This window comes from Chroicocephalus ridibundus, chromosome 4 (assembly GCF_963924245.1).
Source record: "Chroicocephalus ridibundus chromosome 4, bChrRid1.1, whole genome shotgun sequence".
Taxonomy (NCBI): domain Eukaryota; kingdom Metazoa; phylum Chordata; class Aves; order Charadriiformes; family Laridae; genus Chroicocephalus; species Chroicocephalus ridibundus.
Window position 1 is genome coordinate 44,610,393 of NC_086287.1, and position 22,079 is coordinate 44,632,471.

The window sequence follows — 22,079 nt, forward strand, 5'->3', positions numbered from 1 at the left end:
TCTGACCTTTGCAGTGGTCCCAAGCTTGTCTTGATACTGTCAATAGATCCAGAGATCACACCATCAAAAACATCTTCAGAATTTATGCAAGATTACAATACTTCTGTTGTAGAAAGAATTAGAGAACTTTCTACAGTTTAAGGCTCTCCATTGTTGCCTTGCCATAAATGGATGTATTTGTTGAATCTTCTTGTTCTCACTAGCTCTATACTGCAAATTGCCTGGGTATAAAGTTTCATTGCAGCAAAGCATATAGCAGAATATTGGTGTTATAGTATGTGGAATATGCATACAATTATAATATATAGCTATACAACACGCAGGCTAAATGAATTCAAGTAAGAAAAATGAGGACCCAGACATCCTTTCTAAACTATGTTAACACCAAGAAGTTATCTAGAGGTCATCTTCTGGTTCATGAGGACAGACCAAACGCTACTTGGCTGTCACATGAAAGCCTGATTGGATTTTTCACCTCCTGGCATTGCAAATGTTGTTTTTTCTAGATTGAAGAAAAACTGTTAGAGCTGACAGACCTGATGAAGAAGGTAAAGGAGAGCTGGGACATGAGGAAAGAGTTATATGAAGAAAACTGGGAGATTCAGTTGCTCCGCAGAGAGCTAGAACAAGCAGAAGCATGGCTGGCTGCCAAGGAGAGCTTTCTTTCAGATCCTAGCTATGGGGTGAGTAAACACTGCAACGCTATTGAAATGTCTCTCAGCATATACAGAGTGCTTGGAGCATGTGTCACCTTGGGCCTGAAGTTAATCACAATCTAAACAGTAATGCACCCTTGAGATAACAAAGGGCAGGAGCTCTGTCCTCTTACAGAAGTGAGGCCAGGACAGTTGCTGTATTTTACATGGTGATGGGTTCCAGGAGATGGTGGCTACCAGGGGGTGGTAGAAGACTGGGAAGAATTCCAGACCATTTTTTCACATAAAAAATACCTGCAGAGGGTTCAACCTTCATTGTCAAGCTGAAAGCCTGTTTTGAAAGGTTTTTTCCTCACCTTGCGTTGGGCAGTAGAATGTTTTGCACAGAAGACTTGACAGCTAGGTTTAAATTCCTATTTAAACACCAGATCCATAGTTTTGTTTTTTTTTCTTATTATTGGCTGTCTTCTGATGGTTTATAAGATGGGAAAACAATGTCATAAACTTGGGTATTGAAAACTAAGCAGAGAGCAAGAGAGATGTTTAAGATACCTATGTTGTAGGGCAGGAATAAACTCTGCGTCTAGCACAAGCTGGAATCCAAGTACTTAATATGTATGTAAACAGTTATAGTTGGAAGTCATGGTACTACATGGCTTTGCAGAAAAAAGGAAGGTTGTTATTTGAGCTCTTTTTTTCATGTACAGCAGACAGACTGCAAGCTACAAACATTTTCTTTTAAGGGGTTTAGACATTACGGAATCATGGAATCTTCAGAGTTGGAAGGGACCTCTAGAGATCATCTAGTCCAACTCCCCTGCTAGAGCAGGATTGCCTAAAGCACATCCCTCAGGGCTGCATCCAGGCGGGTCTTGAAAATCTCCAGAGAAGGGGACTCCACAACCTCCCTGGGCAGCCTGTTCCAGTGCTCTGTTACCCTCACTGTAAAGAAGTTTTTCCGTGTATTTGAACGGAACTTCCTATGTTCTAGCTTGTGCCCATTGCCCCTTGTCCTGTCACTGGGAGCCATTGAAAAGAGCCTGGCTCCGTCCTCCTTAAATCCACCCTTTAGGTACTTGCTGAGGATACACTCTGTCCCCTCATCTAGGTCATTAATGAATATATTGAACAAAATTGGACCAAGTATTGGCCCCTGAGGGACACCACTGGTTACAGGCCTCCAACTGGACTCTGTGCCGCTGATCACAACCCTCTGAGTTCTGTCACTCAGCCAGCTCTCATTCAATTACAAAAATTTCGGAATCATCATTTGGCTAAATAGAATGGGTAAATCTGAAAATTTTAGGCATAATCTCTTCTGATGGACTTGATTTTGGACTTCTGTATCTGATAATATTTCCATTCAGGATTCAGTGTCTGAAGTAGAGAAATTACTGAAGAAACACCATGATTTTGAGAAGATGCTCGCAGCTCAGGAGGAGAAATTTGCTCAGCTCAGCAGGAAAACTAAGGTGAGAAGGTCAATGAGCTGTCTATGAAACAAGATAATGTGGGTTCTTTAATGTTTGGGGCTCAGTCACTCTATATAAGAATTAACGCTTGTGCTGAGATGGAGTAAATGACTGACCAAAGCTGAGACACTGCAGATAGAGCAGCTAAGAATGAGACCCATATGTGGATCAGAAGAGTCTTGCTAGCTTGCAAAAGCTCTAGAAGGGAAGTTTTCTTCTGCCAGGAGCAAAAAGAGTGTGTGTCATTGCAAAAGGCTGTGTGAGAAACAGGGTGATCCCTCGCTACATGGATGGAGAGATTTTTGATTCATTCAGAATTTCAGTAGGGAGCTGCAGCCGCCTGACAGTGCTGGAGGATAGCAAAGGCCTGAAAATAAAGGACACCAAGGCAGAGAGAGGCCTTTTTCCTTCTGGCATCGGAGTTCTATAATGTATTGTATTAGGTACCAAAAATATTCAGTCAGCCTCCCACGTCTGCGTCAATGGGTTTTTAAATTACTTTCTTGAAATAACCAGCGAAACAGAGCTTTTGTGTTTGGCATTAGGCTAAAAATTAGCTTAGCTGAGTCTGCCTTTTGTTCAGTGGTTTGTGAATTGGCTAAACGAAAGGATAAAGGTCCTCCACTCTAAAATTTTCCAGCAGAACACCTCTAGATACTCACTGTTCCCACAGAAAACTAAAAGAAGCAGTGCCACAGAAAAGAAAAGAAGCATAGTTTCTCTAGAGCCTATTAAAGACTCAGCCATTAGAAAATTTAGCAAGGGCAGGATTCACTGTATTTGAGATTAACTGCCATCAGTATTCATGGTTTGGGCAGCAAAATAGTGCCCAGAACATAGGAATTAAGTTCAGTTCTAACTCTAAGAATGCTAATGCAGGTAAAGGCCCTAAAATTCAATGCCAGGAAAGAATGTATTTGAAAAAGTATTCCTGCTTAAAATAAAATAAAAAAAAAATCTTAGGTAAGTACCCGTGAGTGCTATGAAGGTAATTTTAAAAAAGTAACACTTGTGTCCTACAGAGGGAGATGAATCTTCTGAAACAAGTGGACACAGAAGAGAGTGAGCAGAAGGATAAAAGCAAAGTTGTTCGGGTTCCCTCTCTGAAAAGAAAAACGTCTGACAAAAGGAATACACCACCAAAAGTGCCAGAGATAAAGAGCACAACACCACTGCCATCTGTGCCCTTACCCAGCCTGTCCTGGAGGGCCCCACTTGAAACTATTTTCTCCCCCATCGAAAAGTCTTCATCAGCGTTCCAACAATTCACTGCTGGGGGAGTCCCAGAAGTGCTGAGCAGCAACAAAACAGAAATGAAAGCTGAGAGGACGCTCAGTGAGATTATCACTCCACCTACACCAAAGACAGTGGATCCACAAGCTACATCTTTGGAAAGTCACAGTTCTTTAAGATCTCCTTTATCTCCTACTCCCATAAGCCAGCAACACAGCAGCAGTTTGTCAGAATCGTATGCCACAGGCCTCTTATCACCTCAGGAAAAACGTGCTGGAGGCTCTTCTTTCTCCAATCTGCAGACAAAAGTAATGGCAACTCCACCCGAGCCTGGCCAAAGGTCACTAGATAAATCACCAAACTTAATGCTGTCTGACTTCTCTTCGCAGAGATTAGAGAATACATCTTCTGTAAGTCCCGGGGATTTCTGGCTCTCTCCTCACAAAACTGCTGTCCTGTGCTAGTTAAAATAAGGAAACATAGGAAGTTTTGTATGAAAGTCACGGAGCACTATACAGTAGGCATTTCAGTGGATACACTCATGGATCTGAACAGCCAGAGGCATTTCATATGCCTTTGCAGTTGATACACTTTCCAAAAAGATTGTTGACTTAAGCAGCTAGGTATAGCTTAAAAGCATTTTTAACTTGGTCAGCTTTATTGCCTAGGTTTTAACAACTGTATTGTTTTCTGTTTTTCTTTCCCCAACTGGAGGTTATTCATGGTGCTGAATACTCAGCAGAGCACTTAACAAGAACCAGGAGATGCTGTCTCACTAGGAGGCAAGGCTGCTGATTTACCCATACCCTCTATGTGAGGTGGTGGTGCTTAGTGTCCGCTGAGGTTAGAAGTCAGAGAGAGGCAGGACTTAGTGGCATCCTTGCCAAAGAGCTGCCCTGGTGCAAGACTAGGACCAGCAATTCCTGTTTGCTCACCCTGGCAGGAAGTGCACTGTAAACTCATGGACAGGTAAAAATTGTTCCCTTTCCTTCTTGCACTTTAGGAGGAATGTTTTTGTCACACATCCAAGTGTGCCAGTACAACACTATACATAAGTGTAACTCAGTATTATTGCAGGGGTGGTGTGAATAACTTCAGCAATTTAAGTTGTAAATTGTATTTAATAATATAAAAATAATATTAATTAATTAATACACCACGATAGAGGAAATTCCATGAGCAAATTGTTCTAGAAGGATGTGAATTATCTTCATTTAGGTAGTGTATCAGAGATGTAACCGCAACCTAGAGAGAATTTCTAGCTGTGCTGTGTATGTAAGGGCTAGAAGCAGTAGAGATCAGTTTCTCTGTGTGGAACTTTTCTAGAAAGACCTACAGATATTATAATGTACATTTAAGGCACCTTTTAAAGTTAAACAGCAATGTTCTTTTGTGTCTCAGGTTTCTGCAAGTCTCCAGCATATGGAGGGATTCCTAGAAAAGAGAGACCAGCTCCTTCCAAGAAGACAACAGGTAGAAACAAATGCTGTTATTCTGGGTTAATTCATCTTTCCTTCGAGTTTTAGTCCAGATCTGGTCTGACTCCTTCAGCATAAACTCTTGCTGAAGAGGAGCTCAGGACTGTGGGTTTAATTAATTTACTACTAAAACACATGCAGCTGTGTCCACTGACTTTAGCAGTACCTGATCAAGTCCTTAAGAGAAAGAGACAAGGGAATTTTTACCTGTCGTGGGAATCGTGCAGAACAGGGTCTGTCTACATTTAATGGATTTATGAACCAGAGCCTAGGCTGTATGAACATGTTAAGTATGTTCCCCTAATTATAAATACAAGTTTCAATATATCAATTGAACTGAGGGAAAAAAAATGAATATTTTTTAAAAAATTTAAAAATACAAGCTTGTATCAGCATATGATGGGTTTTTGGCAGAGGAAGCCCTCACTCCCATGCCTCCAATGCTTATAATTTCTAACTGTGCTAGAAGAGAATTAAAGTTTCCATTTATCTTTGAAGAAGTGGTTTGTTTAATCCAGGGCTGAATGAAACTGAAATCTGAATTCTCATCCTGGGAAAGAATCTCACTTCAGGCCAGTAGGCTAGTGATCATAACAGGCAGGAAATTTTCTAGTATTCACCACAAATCTGTAGGCACTAGAGTGTTTGCAGAGGTATTGCATGTAAACAAGTTATCTTGGATTGTTTGTCCCATAGAATATTTCTTCTGAAACTTTTAACTTGAAAGACCTCTAAAAAATTGAATCTGGTATGGACTCCATCTTCTGGAAGAAAAATTTAGGTTTTCCTCTCTTCTGGATACACTGAATTTAGTCTGCTGTGATACTCAACTTCCGTCTTACCAAACAAGAAAAACTATGACTTACCTTCCCCAGGACTTTTTCCTTCCTTTTCTCTGAATGACCCAATTGTCAACTTGATTCACTGACATAACAAAATAAGAATATACACAAGTAATGGGATCCTTCATCCAGAAGGGTCTCATGGCGCTAGGCTAACCTTTCACTGATACGTAGTTGGGGTAAGAAATGGCAGCTGCTTTTGCCCAGTATTCAGTACCATTCCACTGGGGTTAGTTTAAGATATGAAGAAGAATTCAGCAGCCACATTAGATTGAAACCACACACTTAAAAAAAACAAGACTGTGACCAGAAGGCAAGGGCCAGAAAAAAGCGAAGCTTTTAGGAGTCACTAGACATGACTTCGATTACCCACCTTCTCTCAAAGATGATGCTGACCACAACATGCTGTAGTGTTTGCTTGCATCATATCATATCATATCATATCATATCATATTTTACCATTTTTTCAGTCATGACTCAGAGAGACCTGTCCTGAATCACCCACACCAGAAACTACAGCAGGTTCTGTTTTTCTAGGAGATAATCATGACTAAAAGAGCTTCTGTGATCATAATCTGGGGAGCTCCTGGCTTCCTATGGAAGTTGCACATGAAAGATTTCACTACTCCAATAAAATATATAGCTAATAATTGGATTTTATTACCATTTCTATCCATGTAGCCAGGCTCAAGGTCTTGGAAATCCTTCTACGTAAAACTTGATGGATTAAAGCTTGATTTCTATAATGATGAAAAAGAAGCATCTAAGGTAATTTGGTTTTTGAATCCTTCTAGTTACATTTGCTTTGCTTTGGGACTGGGGTAATCAGTTCTCTTTCAAATGTCAACTGAGTGAAAATTCAACAACTCTTCAACTGATACCAACTGTAAGACAGAATAATAAGCTTTCAGAAATTTTCAAGCATATTCCTTAAAAGAAGTATCTTATTTGAGAATTGCCTTCAAGACATAATGCAATAGCCCATTGTTCCTCTGTGGTTCTTCCTATTCAGTGATTCTAGTTATAAAGCAGAGAAAGATAGTGTGGGTGTGTAGTCAGCCCGCAGGTTGGTATGGAACTGAATCCTAGCAGAAAAGACACACAAGACATTTTGTTATAATTTCATCCCCCTTCAGAACGTATCCACGCTCCTGTCCCTCAGCCTTGCTGGTGCCAAATGTGAGAGGCTGGTAAATTACATCAGGAAAAAGAATGCCTTCATGTTGCGGTAAGTCTTAAGAAGTGCACTAATAAAAGCCTACACAGCTACCTGTACTGTTACAGTCACTTAAGACTGTATGTTGTTAGGAGGCATAACCGAAGTGTCTTAAGGGCAGCAGGTATAAGAAAAAGCTGACTAGAATTCACCTTCTCCTATCTTTATTTACAGGCTGAGAGATGGGGCAGAGTATTACTTTGCAGCACCTTCTCAGACACTGATGGAGGACTGGCTGCAATCACTACAGAACAATATAGGTACGTTCTCGCTTCAAGAATGAACTGTGTTTTTAGCAAGTGGTGGTGAGAGAAAGGGAACAGAATGAGAAAGTGGCCTTAGTATGGGGGATTTTGAGCCGTCCTTTTTGTCTCTGTTAGACAGCAGTACACAAGTCACCTGCCACCTTGCGATGTAATGACCTGGCAGGAGAATGCCCAGGGTGACTTGCAAAGAAGCCTTTCAGTTGTACTGCAGCCAGCATCAGGTTATTCCCAGGAAGGAGGGGCCTTGCCCAAGGACTGTATTCATCCTTTTATTAAGGGGTTGCTTTGAATCTTGATCAACAGCTTTTCTGTTGATGTAGAAAAAGATCTAGCTTCTAGATCTAGCTTCTAGATCTAGCTTCTAGATCTCTTTCTGGACACCTCACTAGGCTTACTGGAAAGGAAGCCATAGCACAATTATAACAATGGTGTTCAGAGAAAGTTGTTACGGACCCAGAACTGGCAAACTCTGCCTCTAACACTACTTCAGAAGGTTTTTATTTGCGTTCTTTGACTCTGCAGGACAGAGTAGCAGATCACATTCCACAATGCTGCTGCAGCCTTTCACCCCAAACACAGAGACTTCCCAGACAAGACCATGGGATTTTCCAGACAGAGACTCTGCTGAAAGACTAACCAGCAAAAGCTCACTCCCAAGGTAGGGGCTCTGCGCTTCAAGGCTGAACTGACGTCACCGCTGTTTGTGCTTAGGTAGCAGACACCTACAAAGGGAGATTGCCCTGACGTCAATAAGTCCCTCTTCTCTGCCACTAATCCAGTAAAATACATTATTCTTGAGTATGACCCTGCCTCAATTAATTTGTGCCATTTATGATGTGCTACAGACAGTTTTTAAAAATGGGCCTGACTATAGTCAGCCATATCGTGACTGTGGTTGACAACCAGTTGGGACACCCAGAGGAATTCTTGTATCACCTATTGTAGGCACCAAAGTTCTTGAAATAAAGTATCTGATCTGAAGACTGGGTTACCTGTATGCTCAACAGAGAGAGGCTTGTTCCAACAGATGAGGGAATCAGAGCAGGAGTCTACAATAGATGCCTTGGATTTTCCTCTGAATATTCACTCCAGCAGCATCTAAGAGAAACCCAGCCTCCTAATTTAAGGAGCCAAACCAGTTGTCTAAAGTCGCACTGTTTGAATACTTTCCTCAAAGGCTGTTTTTAGAATCCAAACACAGGCATGTAAAACACAGACAAATGAGGAAATTTGGCCTGTAGTGCACATCAATTTCTGTTGCGTTTGGAGTCTGAAAAATCTAACAGACTGTGATGTGAAATCCTAGTCCCTCTGCCTGGTGGATTTTTGCTACTGAGCTAGATGCCTAACAAGTTCTTACATATACACAGTGACTTAAACTCCCCTATGATTGTACCTGATTTTCTGATGATGCATGTTGTTGATAGGAGAACACCTTCCTTCAAAATCAAACCAGAGAGAGAGTCTGCAGAATTTTCCAGAGATTTTAAGGATGATGGGACTACAGTGACGCGAGCCTCCATCACCACCCTGAGCCTAGAACAAACTGGTAATCAAACAAAGCTGCTTCCATCTCTACTAGAAGCAGGAAGAGAAAAATGACATTTGCCTCAATGAATACCAGATCCTTCACCATTACATCTTAATCCAGCCCTCTGGAAACGTATTGATATGTTTTAAGTTAATCACTACCCTTGGAACTTATTTTAATTATGTGTTAAATCTAGTAAAACCATTAAATATACTTAAACAGGACTGCATCTGGTATACTTTTGTGTATACGATGACTCTGTCATTCATAATATCACCTAAGCGATATCTACTCCAAGTGACCTAATGGAAGAGGGAAGGGCAGAGGGACCGTTAGGCCAGACAGTGACTCTGTGAGACAGAAATGGGGAGCACTGAGCAGAGCTTGAGGTGCAAGCTGTGAGTGAACAGCAGCCACCTTGCAAGTAGCTTTGCAAATATCAACAGATAAGATTTAAGAGGGTTGGGCGGTCTGTGCACCACAGGAGCAGAAGTCTCAAAGGGAACATTTGTTATATAATTCCTGCAGCGTTCTGTAGTCTCCACGATCTTTCATTTTTACAACACATTAACCAACAGTTTCCTAACTATTTTCCAATTCTTTCTGGATGAGGTTACCAGGAAAAAAAGTCCCCCAGAGTTACTAATTTTTAAGGGAATCTGAAACTAAAATAATGCATCAGCAATCAGTCTTTCAGTGTAAAATGAGAGGAAAAGCAGGATAGCAAGGAGGAAGACTGTTCCCCAGACCACTGCTCTCAGAAAGACCGAAAACAAGGTTGATTGACCAGTCTGTTGGGAAGCTGGGTTGAGTAGGAATTATATAAGGTAGTCTTTTGGGAGAATGTGGGTAAAGGAAAAAAGCATGTCTAATAGTATATTATCTGTATGAAGTCTCATCTTGTTCTTATTACACTATTGGCCTTTTTCACTCCTCTTAAATTTCTATAGCTGAACAAGATGTTAAGTGCACACAAATTACCAGATTTTATCTCCACAGTGCACACAGCAAAGCCCCAGCATGATGCAGCAGCTGCAGTGCCATGAAGATGGGCCACCATATCAGTTTGAGTCTGTTCTTTTCAGCAAGTAGTGTAACGCTTATCTTGAAGAGATACCACTCCTTGGGCTAAACACAGAAGTGTCAGTGGGATGGGACCTCTGGAGGTCTGTAATTTGGCGTCTTATTCAAAGCCAAATAATCATCAGCACTTGATCAGATCAGGTATGGTTTTGTCTAGACAAGCCTTAAAAACCCTCCAAGGATGGCAATTCCTCAGTCTCTCTGGGTGACCTGTTTAGTGCTGCTCTACTCTGAGTGATTTTTTTTCCTAAAGTTTTATATGAACCTTCCAAGCCAGGACTTGTGCCTGTTGTCCTCTGCTGTGTCGTACAGCATTACCAAGAAGAGCATAGACCCATCAGCTTTGTACCTGCACTTCAGCAGATGAAGGTGCTGTCATGCTGCCTTCTCTTTTGCCAAATTAAGCAAGTGCAACTCTACCAGCCTGCCCTCATAGGCTGTGTGCCCTCAAACCCCTCATCATCTTGGTAGCCCTCCATCACACCCACTTCAGTTTCTCTGCTTCTCCCTTGAACTGGGCATCCCCAAACTGGTCACCATATTACATGTATGCCCTCATCACTCCTGACTAAAGGGGGTTCAGCTCCTGACGTAGCCCGTTACGCGGTTTGCTTTATTTGCAGCCCTTACCCATACTGACCATGGGCGCCACTGTGACTGACATGTTTTCAGCAGAGCTGCTACTCAGGCAGTTGCTGCTCAGTCTGTGCTGACAAAGGGGCATATTCTGCACCTGGTGCTGAGTTTCATACTTTTCCTTGGTCAACTTCATGAGATTTCTGTTGGTCCAATCCTCAAGTTTTCTCGAAGTCCTTCTGGATTGAAAATCTACCATTTGTCATGTCAGCCACTCCCTGGTTTTTTACTATTGTCCGCAAATGCACTGAGGATGTGCTCTACCTTGCTGTACAGCTTACTGATGAAGTGGTAGAACAATATTAGTATTTACCCCAGAATACTCCATTTGTCACCTGCCAACGTTCAGAAGTCTAGCCATCAATTGTTGCCATTGCAGAAGACAGCTCAGACAGTTTTCAAGCCATCTAACAGTCTGTTTATCCAGCAAGACTTCAACAGCTTCTCAATGAGAATGCTCTTAGAGACAAGGGACAAAAGCTCTTACTAAACCTGAAGTATATTACACCTACTTTCCTCCACATGACCACATACCTGGTAATTTCACCATGAAGTGAAATCACATGGTCCGAGCCTGCTGTCCTCTTAGTAAATCTGTGTTGAATGTTCCTGATTGCCACCTTGACCTTCATCTGATTATCGCCTATTCCTTCATGTGCTTGGAATGAAGTCCAGGAGGACTTGCTTCATGGTCTCACCAGTGGCTGCAGTGAGGCTGATTGGCCTCGTATGTAGTTTACCAGATCCCTTCTTGCCTTCACATTAGACTGTGACCCATCATGAGAGACCTCCTCCTGCCACCATAATGCTTCATAGCTAGTAGAGCAGCAGTCCCATAGTCACACAGCCTGCTAGTGAAACACTTTCCCGAACATCTAGCTTCTCTAAGTGGCCCCTGATCTGTTGCTTCCCAAATGTTTGATCTCCCAGCTCCTTCCCTATCAGTGCTGCCACGCACAGAGGCCTGGGACCAGGCTTTACCTGCGAGTACTGAAAAAAGAGAGAAGAGGAAAAAAGAAAAAAAAAACGTATGGAATACTTCAGCCTTTTCCATATCTTCCATCACTAGGTTTTCTCCTCCATTTGTCTCCCTGGTGGGAGACACAGCAGAGAATTGAAACAAATTTAGAGTGAAAACTTGTGCAATAATGCTATGAAATTGCTGGATTAGGTGGCCAGGTATGTTGAACTGAATCTTTTCCTACAGGGGACTAGACAAAACCTTCTTGATGGATGGTCGTGCACCCCCCCACACGCACGCCTGCACATGTGTGCACTTGTGTGAGGAGACACTCGGCTTCCAAACTCACGATCCCAGCAGCGATGATGTATTACTTGCTCCCTTTCAGTGGCTAAGACTGAGGACCGGAGCATAAAGACGAGGTCACTGACCCCAGTTAAAGAAGTTATAAAGCCTTACACAATGGTGGAGAAACAAATTAAATTTAAAAATGTCTTTCTTTAAAAAGTTTTTTACTGTGAAATAAGACCATGGCCTGCAGAGATTTTTCTGGATAAAATGGTCTCATTCCTTTCCCAACACTTTGTTGCGTTGGAAACTAGATGGCAAGTCAAAAGTATATACCGAGAGCGGAATGATCATCTAATCACAACGGAAGCAATTTGCAGAAAAGCGTTGTCACCATTTTCAGAAATTGAACTGTAACAGCCCAGGTGGCCAGAGCTGCAGGCGTGTGAAAGGCTTCAGCCTTTAAATTGTTTGAGCTTAGTATTGACAAATGAGTGGAATTAGATGCTGTCAGGTCCGTACCTCACTCGCAGGGATCGTCAGCCACGCCAAATTGCATTACTGTGGTCTTAGATGAGATCAGACTAAGAATAACTGCAACCTGATCCCCAGTCTCCGCAGATGAAAGATAATTGCGCTTAATGCTTTGTCTCGTCTTATGATGTTTTCATGCTCTGCTTTTGCCTTGAGGTGCTGACGTAAATGACCCATTGAGTCAGCTGTGCAGTTAGGGCAGCTCCAGCATAACAGATTTATTTTGTTGTGCTCTGAATGGCACTTTGCAAAGTCACAGCTATTGAACGTAAGCAGCAACCTCACTCTAGCATCCGACAAAAAAAAAAAAAAAAAAAATCCCTTGGCAGCCACCTGAGCATCACTCCCGGGAAGAAAGCAAATAAGAGAGCAGTTATTTCCTAATAAAAATGAACTTTTCAAGATTTGCCAGATTCTTACCGGGAAGACATTCAACCTTTCAAAAGTGATTCACACATTAGAAATGCAAAATGCCATGGAATTAAATGAGTGAGTGTGAGCTTGTCTTTCCGCACCTGCCAATGTATCAGCGCACTTTATGCTATTCTGCTGTAAGTCATTTTCAACAATAGAAAAAAAAGTAATGGAAATTATCCTCAGATCTGGGTGGGCTGTAATTTTGGTGGATCGAAAGCACGACTTTACTAAGGAAAAGTAACACTTGCAAAATTATTTTTGCTAAGCTATAAATAGCCAATTTTCAAAGGTAGCTTCAGAGGGGTTGCACCTACCACTGTAATGGGCAACTAAAGAGGCAAACATCTCTTTTGCCCTTTGCCAGAGGGATGGGAGGGGGAGGGCGTGAAAAAAGTAGATCATGAGCTGGAAGCCTGTTATTATTACATGTAAGCATTTATTGCATTATTGCAAATGTTACTGAAGGATGAGTGGGGTTTGGGTTTCCAGGCATCCACACCCACAGGTAAGCTGGGGCTCACTAGTAATTAATAAATATATTTAAAATGCCTTAAAGCATTTTACACTGTGGTGTGGGTCTCTCAGTGATTTTCCCTAACAGGAGAGCTGTAGCAGCCTGCAGATCTCACCAGCGGCATTGCCCAGTCCTCGTGCTTTTTCCAAGCCTGGCTTCCCAAAGCAGAAGCCTCACACAGGAGAAGCCGCGTGATCCCAAACTGGGGCTCATCCGCCGGCGTACAGCTCTTGTTTCCTCATCCCCGTACTCCTACGTTTCAAGTCCCGTGTCCGTACCTGCACACCTCCATCTCGGCACTGCGCAGTGCACTGAGGAGGCAGCTTAGGTGGCTCGAGCCATTGCTTCCTGCAAGACACAAGCTGCTGTTGCTCAAGAAGACTCTCATAATTGCCAGCGGTGACTGCTGAAAGCGTGGCTTTTAAGCTGGGGTGTGTGTGAGACATTTTGACATTGTTTATCCCGGAGAGGCCTTCCCAGCAGAAACCCCAAAGAGGCTGAGAGGAGATACAGGCTGCACAGCAGCAGCAGCAGGACCTCCCTTGAGCCGCATCGGCAAGGAGGGGATAGTGTGCTCAAAGCTAACATTAACAAACTTAATCTGGCCATATATCTTCCGACAGTGCTGGCTGCCAGGGATCGGCTAGGAACAAACTGAAGCAATGTCACATAGTTTTATCTCAGGCGCTGGGATGAGTTTGGCTTTCCAGTCTTAAACTGATCGTGCTCTGTGATCAGATACTTCATTCTCTCCCTCTCCCTCCTGCAAATAACTCTTCTGCCACCAGGAACTGCTTTATATCCCATGAACCAGGATTACATTTTCTGTTAACAGTGTCATTGCCATTATTAAAACTGCTGCTTCCACATGCCCATGGTTCTCTTTAGGTTCTGCCTGGACCGATCACACTGCAAAACACACTGATTGGCAGACTATCATTACACACAGTTACAATTTTATGCTACTCATATCCATTAATTGGTTGTCGATGCTTGAAGCAGAAAGCTAAAATCCTGGCCCAAGTTATCATGCTGCCTAAACAGAGTATCTTGGCGTTAGCATTAAGAGACCCGGTTACACGGGATGATACCTGAACTCTTCCACAGCAGGACTATCATAGGAAGCTGTGGGCTGTTTCTGGGCGGGGGGGAATCTTGCCTACTTCCTCTCTCTCCTCTGGTACCGAGCAGTAAATTGTTCTAAGGCTTTAGGAAAACACTTGCATCCTTACATATGGGGCATTGTAGAAGTGCAATGGGTTAAATGTCTATTACACATTTCCAGTAGGGAAATCCAGGCTAGACACACGTGACTGCTCCAGCTCTGGGTTCCCGCAGAAAGAAAATTCATGGTAACTATTGTTCCGGGAGGGTGCAAGCCAGGAGACACGGATTTTGCTCTTCCAAGGACTCTGAACAAGTGAAATAAAGAAACCCATGGAGATGCCAAGCAAGCGTGTGTGCCCGCGTACTTCCCCACCGCACACACATGCACCCCCCCCAACCCAACCCAAAACAAACCCCTATCTAATTCAATGTTTATGAATATCATGGTTTAGCCCAGAACATCTTTAAATCCCTTAAGCTTTCCTGCTGCCCGAGGGAGGACCTGCAAGCGCAGCAGCGAGCCTTCCTGACCACCCCGATGCCCTAATTCCTGCCCAGGCCCAGCCCACGCGTGTCCCTCTGCCACAACTTAGTCCTGGGGCACGTTTCCAGCGTTAGCCACTGCGCAGCACCGAAACCCATTAAAAATGCCAACAGGGGCAATTTAGCAGGACTTTTTATACGCTGTAGGTTAGACAGGTTTGGTTGTTTTGGGAAGTGGAGGTTTTGACCCGAAAATAATGTTATTCTTTCCTTTGCCCACCCCTTTTGCCACCACAAAACTAATTTGTCTATACAACAGGGCTGCTCAGGGTCATTTTTCTCTTATGAGGTTTTATGTGAATGGTGTGTTAGCAGCGTGCTATACCTGGAAATTGTTAGCAGCTGTGGACAGTAAATTCCTCCTTTCTCTTCAAGAAGGGAAAACTTAGCGGTTTGTGTGGTTTTAGACGTGTAGCTCTCCCCAGGAGCAGAGACACAACTGCCAGTGCTCTTCCAGGGAGAAGCCCAAGCCTGGAAAAACAGCACATGGCACGGGGCTGCTGGTGGCTTGGGCTTTTCTTTTACTGTGCTTCAGCCTGGATGTGCAAGAGGATTCAGCTGAGAGTCTCCTCTTTATGTACTTTATATCCTTATGCCTAAGAGGTATAGTAATACAGGAGAGTGGCAGGCATGCAATTAAAGCTGGGCGTGCGGTTTTGTCACAAGACCAAACACTCTCACGTCTGAGGGGTCCACCCCCCTGCAATGGGCTCATAGAGACCACGTTCCAGCTCTCTGAGTCTGAATTTGTTTTTTTTTTCACCAGTCGGGATGAAGCAGAGCAGATCCAAAAGGAAAAGAAAGAGATTCCCGGTGCGCCTCGAAATAACACGCCGATGAGACCGTTCACCTGAGACCCAGACTCAAGTCCTGGCTAACGAAGGAGTGATCACATCAAGCATCCAGCATGAGATGGGGCCTGTTTAGCCCTTTTTTGCTTAAATATCCATCTACTGGTGCAACCATTTGGATTTTAGGCTCTACTTGTTAAGGTACAGTGCAATCATGATGAAGAATATCTTTTTTTTTTCCTATTTATCTCTGTTTCTAAGCCAAAGAAAAGTTACCTAGAAAAGCTGGTGAGAAATGGCAGTACTTTTCACCCAGGACAGTGTAGTGACTGAGGGCTCTTCCCTGAGCAGCGGAAGCCAAAGCTTCAAGTCCTGAACTCCTCTGACAAGGACTTCAGCCTCTGCCCTTTGTCAGCCAGCCTGAAGCACAGTTCTTGCTCCTTGCGTGCCGGCGTCTCCTCTGCCTTGACCAATTTTCCAGCAGGAGGGAAGGAGGGTGCATAACACCACGTTTATGTAAATACTTTATGGGTACATGCAACATCTACAGTTTAAATGTGTGTTCAGACAGATTCAGGTCAGTCACTCTCACCCAACAAGGTGATTTAATCATTACAATTTTTTTGGCTAGTCCAGCTCACTCATCTGCTGTACCCCCTGCTGCAGCCGCTGCCTGTCCCGAAAAAATACAGTAAATGAAAGTAATGGGAAACTGGTGCATTTTCCTTTATTCTTGATCTTTTTTAACTGCTTTTACAAAAAAAATAAAACTTCCTTTTTTTCAAACTTAGGTATTTTAACCTCATCATTTAATCAATAACAGTAAAGTCCAGTGAAAGGCAGACTTCTGTACGCGTTTGAGAGTACACAAGAGGCAAAATAAAGCTGTGCCTTGGCAGTGGCTCAGTACAGCTGCCTTCCTACCCTGCCTTGGGCCGTTCCACCAAACAGGGTTTTACCACAGGAGGTAGATTTTGTTCCACTTTTTTCCAGGCTCTCAATGCCTTTGTAAACCAGAACAACTTCCCTCTGATTTTTCCACCCAGTCTTGAAACCAGTAAATGCCCTACAAAGTGCTGAGCCGGCATCTAGCATAAATAGTGCTAACACAAAGGGGGGAAATGTAACCTTGTGTTTAAGCGCATAAAGACTTTCATGGGTCTGGTGCTCCTTTGCAATATTTTATTTTTAATTAATATATTACTAAACGGATAAAAGACACAAGCAAGCAATTTCTATAAAGAGTAGCTAACAGTTGTAAGAACTTTTGTTTCCTTTGCATTTGGCAGCAGATAGCAAGCTCTGTATTCGTGGGGGTTTTCCAGCAAAATGTTCATCTGAGAGCAGGGATCTGGGGTGCATTTCGGATGAGTTTTGGGGTTTTTTTTTGCACGCGTGAATTCATCTTCAGCGGTTAAGCAAACATAACGCCAGAACAGCAAGGCCTGGTTTATGACCGTGCCATGCGCCTTTTCACACATGCCTTGTTATGGTGAGCCGCAGAGAGACAGCTTTCTCCTCCCAGGGCCTGCTCTGGTCTTAGTGCCCTCCGGTCAAGCAGCCATTTGACAGCATGTGGCACAAGGCCAGGCAAGACTGGGGAGAAGGAACAAAACGTACAGCCTTTAGGGGAACAAACACACGACATTTCAGTGGCCCGTTCCCTTAGACTCCATGCACACCCTAAAGGAAGCAAGGACCAAGGCGCAGACCTGTGCGCAGGTCACTCATCAGCCGTACGTCACTGCAACTACAGTTTTGTGGGTTTGGGGCTGTGCAAATTCGCGTGCTCTGAGCCAGAGCCCAGGTGTGCTTTGGGGGACAGCATGTGCCAGCCACCGCTTCCCAACAAGCTGCATGGATAAGGCTGTGCCAGGTGCAGGTACCTCCACCCTGCAGAGGCCTCCAGCAGCCTTTGCCCTCACAAATGCCCTCCAGGTCCTCGTGCCACACCATCAGGCCAGCAACACACTCCCTCAATGTCATGCTACAAAAACAAAACCAAAAAAATATGAAAGCAAGCAAGAAAACAAAACAAAACAAAACAAAACAAAGCACCAAAACCAAACACTTTTATGGGCAATGATACAGCCCTCACATAATTTCAGGCTCTGAAATGCAAAGATATATTTCAAAAAACTATTATAGTTTAAGGCTACAGGGGTACCACGTGGGTCCCCAAGGAGATCAAGGGGCACAGGCTTGCTGTGCCTCTTGGCGGCAAGATAAAACAGCAGTCCCCAGCCCTACTTCAAGTGTTGGTGCAACCTTGGGTGACAGTTCCCCTGGCAAAGGGGGAGTCACGCCACCTTCCCACCTCCTTCCCTAGCCACAGGTAGCTCCCCAGCTCTATAACAGGGTTCAGCAGTCCCTCAGAAAAGTACTTTCCACTGATTGTGGGTTACCCGAAAACTCTGTGCGGGGGGGGGTGTTTTTGACTCTTTCACATTTTAGTGGGCATTTCCGTTTGCATCAGCAGCACCACGAATGCACCAAACACGCCCCAGTTACGGGTCTGTGCAGCATTTCGGGAGACCCGATCTCCTCAGCGTGGCCAAGCCACCTCGCTGCTGGGCACGTGCTGCCGAGGTTACGGATCACTCACTGTAGCCCACGAACAAAACAGGGATGTCTTTTTGCAGCAGCAGAGCGTAAAAATTAGGTAGATGAGGTAAAACAGTGTTCCTATGTACGATGTGGATGATGTGTAAACAAAAGGCAATTACGTAACATCATTGGTGGTCTTGCTCCTGACGAATCTGCGGTATCATCTCGGCGGGGGCTGCCCTGAATCTCTGTTCCTGGAGGCCAAGTCTTCCAGCTTCAGTTAGATACTGGTTTAGTGTCAGAAGAAATCCCAGGATGTTGTGGGGAACACCAGTGTCCCTCACCGAACTCAGTCCTTTAACCACTGCAGCAGAAAAGCTGCTGCCGGCTGCTATCACTGGGGCTCCTCACAAGTCGCTCAGCCCCCAGCCCTCCCCTCCAGCTCAGCCCTTCGCACCTCCTGTGTAACAGCACAGCGCTGGACGACATGAGCAATAATTCGGCACACCAACACAGAGAGGGCATGGAGACGGGCGGCATGGTGCCGTCACTCACTCCTTGTCCATCCTTTCCGCTCCCACTGCCCGGCTGAGGCGAGCCAGGGCTCCAACACCCAGCGGCTGTGGGGCCACGCGCCGGAGCCCAGGTGAATGAGGGTGCAGCAGACCACAGGAGGTGGAAGCACCCAGCCTCCGCGCAAGTCATGCTGGAACCAGATTTTGCTCTGTGCAAGTGGCTTATAGGAAGGGGTTTCTTTATGGGACCAGCCAGAAGAGCATGAAAACAGTGCGCACCCTGAGCAGGGGGTGCACACAGCCGCCTGTGCTTCTATGTGCATGTACCTGCAGCACGGCATGCGGTGCCAGGACGTGCTGCTCTCCGACATGGAGGTAACAGATCCTGCTGGCAGGACTCTTTTCTGAGGTAGCCCCCTGCTGCCATCTCACCCTTCAACTCAAAATGGCTCTTCATGGTTTTTTCTTGCAGCCGGTATCCAATTAGTTCTTATCTTCTCCTGGTCTGAATTCAGTCGTACAGTTGCATTCCAGCTGTTAAGACTCCTCAGGTTTTGCACAGTATTCCTTAGCTCAGTAAATAAGCATTGTAGAAGGAATATTGCTGAGGCTCATTCCTTGACACTGCTTGCAGCAGAAGAAGCGTTTAGTAGATGCAGGGTTCAGGCAATGAAGCCTTTTGTAAATGCTCTCCTTCTGAGCTTGAATACTGTCTGCGTAGACCAAAAAGACAGACCCCTGTTTCTCTGTCTTATTTTGGATTTCAAGTAAAACTAATTCTAGATATCAAGTAAATTTCCAACACAGAAGAAATATGTAAGATTGTCCATGGGCCTCCTGATGAATATGCTGTGTTTGTATTAATAAACCAGAAGCAGGTCCAAAACCTTCAGTGCTATGAAGTCTGGAAACTTCTCTGACATCTGTAGGGCTCTGTTTTGTAGTGATCACCGTCCTTCCCTACCATCCTTTAAATATAGAGGAGAGCTATAAAGATGTTCCAAGCTCCTAGTTCAAGGCAATGTCTTTCACTGCACTCCAAAGCAAATGAAAACCAGGCGTCATTTTTCCAAATATTTTCCTCTCGCAAGGAGGTGTGATAAAGAATTTCCTTTTTTTTTTTTTTTATTTGTGCTCTATTTTAGTGTAGCACCTATTAAAAATACCTTGCTTATGATGTTAGGGATAGAAGATTGTGAAGGGAAAAAAGTCTTCTGGGTGTGAAAATACAATGGCTATGCACTCTGTTAGTGAGTTATGTTATCCTACATTCAGTTTGCATATGTAAGGAGCACCAGCTTATGTCTTGGTCATGATTATTAAATTAAATGTACTTGAGTCTATGGTAGTTACTCCCCTCAAGTTTCTGGTATCAAAAGCTCGTTTCAGGCTCTTGACATTTTAAAGCATAAAGGCAATACCCGTATAAATCAATATAATCACTCACGCCTTATGCAGAATTTTTCCTCCAGCCAACGCTCAAAAGAACCGTACTCGCTCTCTGCAGCTAACGTCCTCTCTCTTTGAAATGTAACTGCCCCCCTCGTGGCAGTCCGGAGCAGCGTTTCTGTGCCAAACTCTTGCAGGGGAATGGAAAAAAGGAATAATTTCTAAATCAGCAAGGGGAATCGGCCAGACAGAATGCAATTGTCCACGTTGCAGTTTGGCCGTTGTTCACCGATATATATGACTCTTTGGCCTGACTTCAAAGCTGAGCCCACCAATTCAGTGCAAATTCTAGTTGCTCAGCCTGTCTGAAAATCTGGACATTACTGAATGCAAATGGCCAGGACTTGGTTTGTAACGAAGCATTGAAAAGACACCGACAATGGGCTCAGGATTGAGGGGACAGGCGCATACAAAGAACTATCACTATCACCACCACCATATTCTATAACATCAGGGAGATCCTGGAAGGCCTCTGCTAACCAGGACCCTAATTTCTTAACAAGTAAGACCACAGTGTGAGGCTTCTGTGGTCTGAAAACTTGGAGGAAGGAGATTAAATAAACCCTTTTGAAAGCTAGGAACTTGAACAAGGCAAGATGAGAAATGTACAGGTTTCCTCAGTTTCCTGCAAATAATGAACACTGTGATGTGTTGGAATGTGACTGTGACATGTTATAATGTGACTGTGATGTGTTGGAATGTGACTGTCATAGCCTTCAGTGGGGAACAGTGCGAAAACCCAGCCTAGTGGTATCCAGCTCCAGAGTGGCTGGGGAGATACCCAGTCCTGCTGCTTCTCCTCCGTTCCACAGCACTCCGGATTGCCTGGAGGAGCAGGTCTTTGTTATTGAGGATGTTGTATTTGCTCAGGTTCACGAGTTTGTCAAAATTTTCGGAGGAGTAGATTAGCCTAATGAGGTAATAGGGTGAGCAGTTGTTGTCCAGATTTACTTTGCCTTCTTCCATCTCTGAGTGACAGCGCTTTACCCCTGCAGAGAAAGACAAAAGCCACCACAGTGAGCTGAATCTGGAGCACACAACACACGGTGTTGGAGGGGGACCGATCTGCTTGGCAGAACCCGCTGTTAACAACAGCTTCCAGGAAAGACTGCACCCTCCTCAGCTTGAAAGAGCCATTCCTGGTCAGCTTTCCCAGCCGCTCTCCTTCCCGCTCCTGCCAAAGCTCAGACCTGGAAATCCCTCAGCAGGGCTGGCAGGAGTCAGGGCTGGCTGGACTCTTTAGCCTGGAGAAGAGAAGGTTGAGGGGGGACCTGATTAATGTTTACAAGTATCTAAAGGGTGGGTTTAAGGAGGACGGAGCCAGGCTCTTTTCAATGGTTCCCAGCGACAGGACAAGGGGCAATGGGCACAAGCTGGAACATAGGAAGTTCCGTTCAAATACACGGAAAAACTTCTTTACAGTGAGGGTGACAGAGCACTGGAACAGGCTGCCCAGGGAGGTTGTGGAGTCCCCTTCTCTGGAGATTTTCAAGACCCGCCTGGATGCAGCCCTGAGGGATGTGGTTTAGGCAATCCTGCTCTAGCAGGGGAGTTGGACTAGATGATCTCTAAAGGTCCCTTCCAACTCTGAAGATTCCGTGATTCCGAGTCATTACCTTCCCCCTTGTCCTGCCCCTGCAGTCATTCCTGGGCAGCGTGCCCCTGGGTCCACATCCTTTCCCAAACCCTACAAGACTGATTCTCAGACAAGCCACACACCTGTAACGCCTTTCAAAATCCATGATCAAACCTCACTAAGCGTTGACGAGAGCGTATCTATCTCCCTGCAGCCTGAAACAAACATGCCCAAACCATAAACGTATTGTGAGATGACTGTCAGCAGGGCTACAAACAGACTGCTGAGATATTCCTTATGAGGGCTACAACCACATGACAATGACACGTGAATTTTGCTTGAGACACTGCAGGTTTTGGTCTAATCTAGTGGTTTCTGGGCAGTGTGATCTCAGGGTGCTGGGCGCAGGCTGTCACTACAAGTG

At 44.4% G+C, this 22,079-nt stretch overlaps 2 protein-coding genes across 3 annotated transcripts in view; one reads left to right on the forward strand and one right to left on the reverse strand.

The window, feature by feature from the left end:
* SPTBN5 (spectrin beta, non-erythrocytic 5) overlaps positions 1-8,911 on the forward strand; it is a 98,731-nt gene extending 89,820 nt beyond the window's left edge. Inside the window, exons 60-68 of the mRNA XM_063332736.1 lie at positions 507-683; positions 2,024-2,128; positions 3,151-3,771; positions 4,763-4,834; positions 6,363-6,449; positions 6,818-6,909; positions 7,072-7,157; positions 7,686-7,821; positions 8,591-8,911. Coding sequence (XP_063188806.1) covers positions 507-683; positions 2,024-2,128; positions 3,151-3,771; positions 4,763-4,834; positions 6,363-6,449; positions 6,818-6,909; positions 7,072-7,157; positions 7,686-7,821; positions 8,591-8,765 — 1,551 coding nt within the window. The 3' untranslated portion in view covers positions 8,766-8,911. The remainder of the gene's footprint in view (positions 1-506; positions 684-2,023; positions 2,129-3,150; positions 3,772-4,762; positions 4,835-6,362; positions 6,450-6,817; positions 6,910-7,071; positions 7,158-7,685; positions 7,822-8,590) is intronic.
* Positions 8,912-16,280: 7,369 nt separating this feature from the next.
* LOC134514209 (cytosolic phospholipase A2 beta-like) overlaps positions 16,281-22,079 on the reverse strand; it is a 29,180-nt gene continuing 23,381 nt past the window's right edge. Inside the window, exons 19-20 of one of the 2 annotated variants that reach the window (XR_010070675.1) lie at positions 18,958-21,068; positions 16,281-17,164 (exon numbers count right to left, since the gene is read on the reverse strand). Coding sequence is in view for 1 of the 2 variants with exons in the window: in XM_063331667.1 (XP_063187737.1) it covers positions 20,824-21,068 (245 nt within the window). In the remaining variant the exon portion in view is untranslated. Of the gene's footprint in view, positions 21,069-22,079 lie in introns of both variants that reach the window. The other variant, XM_063331667.1, reaches the window with a different exon arrangement.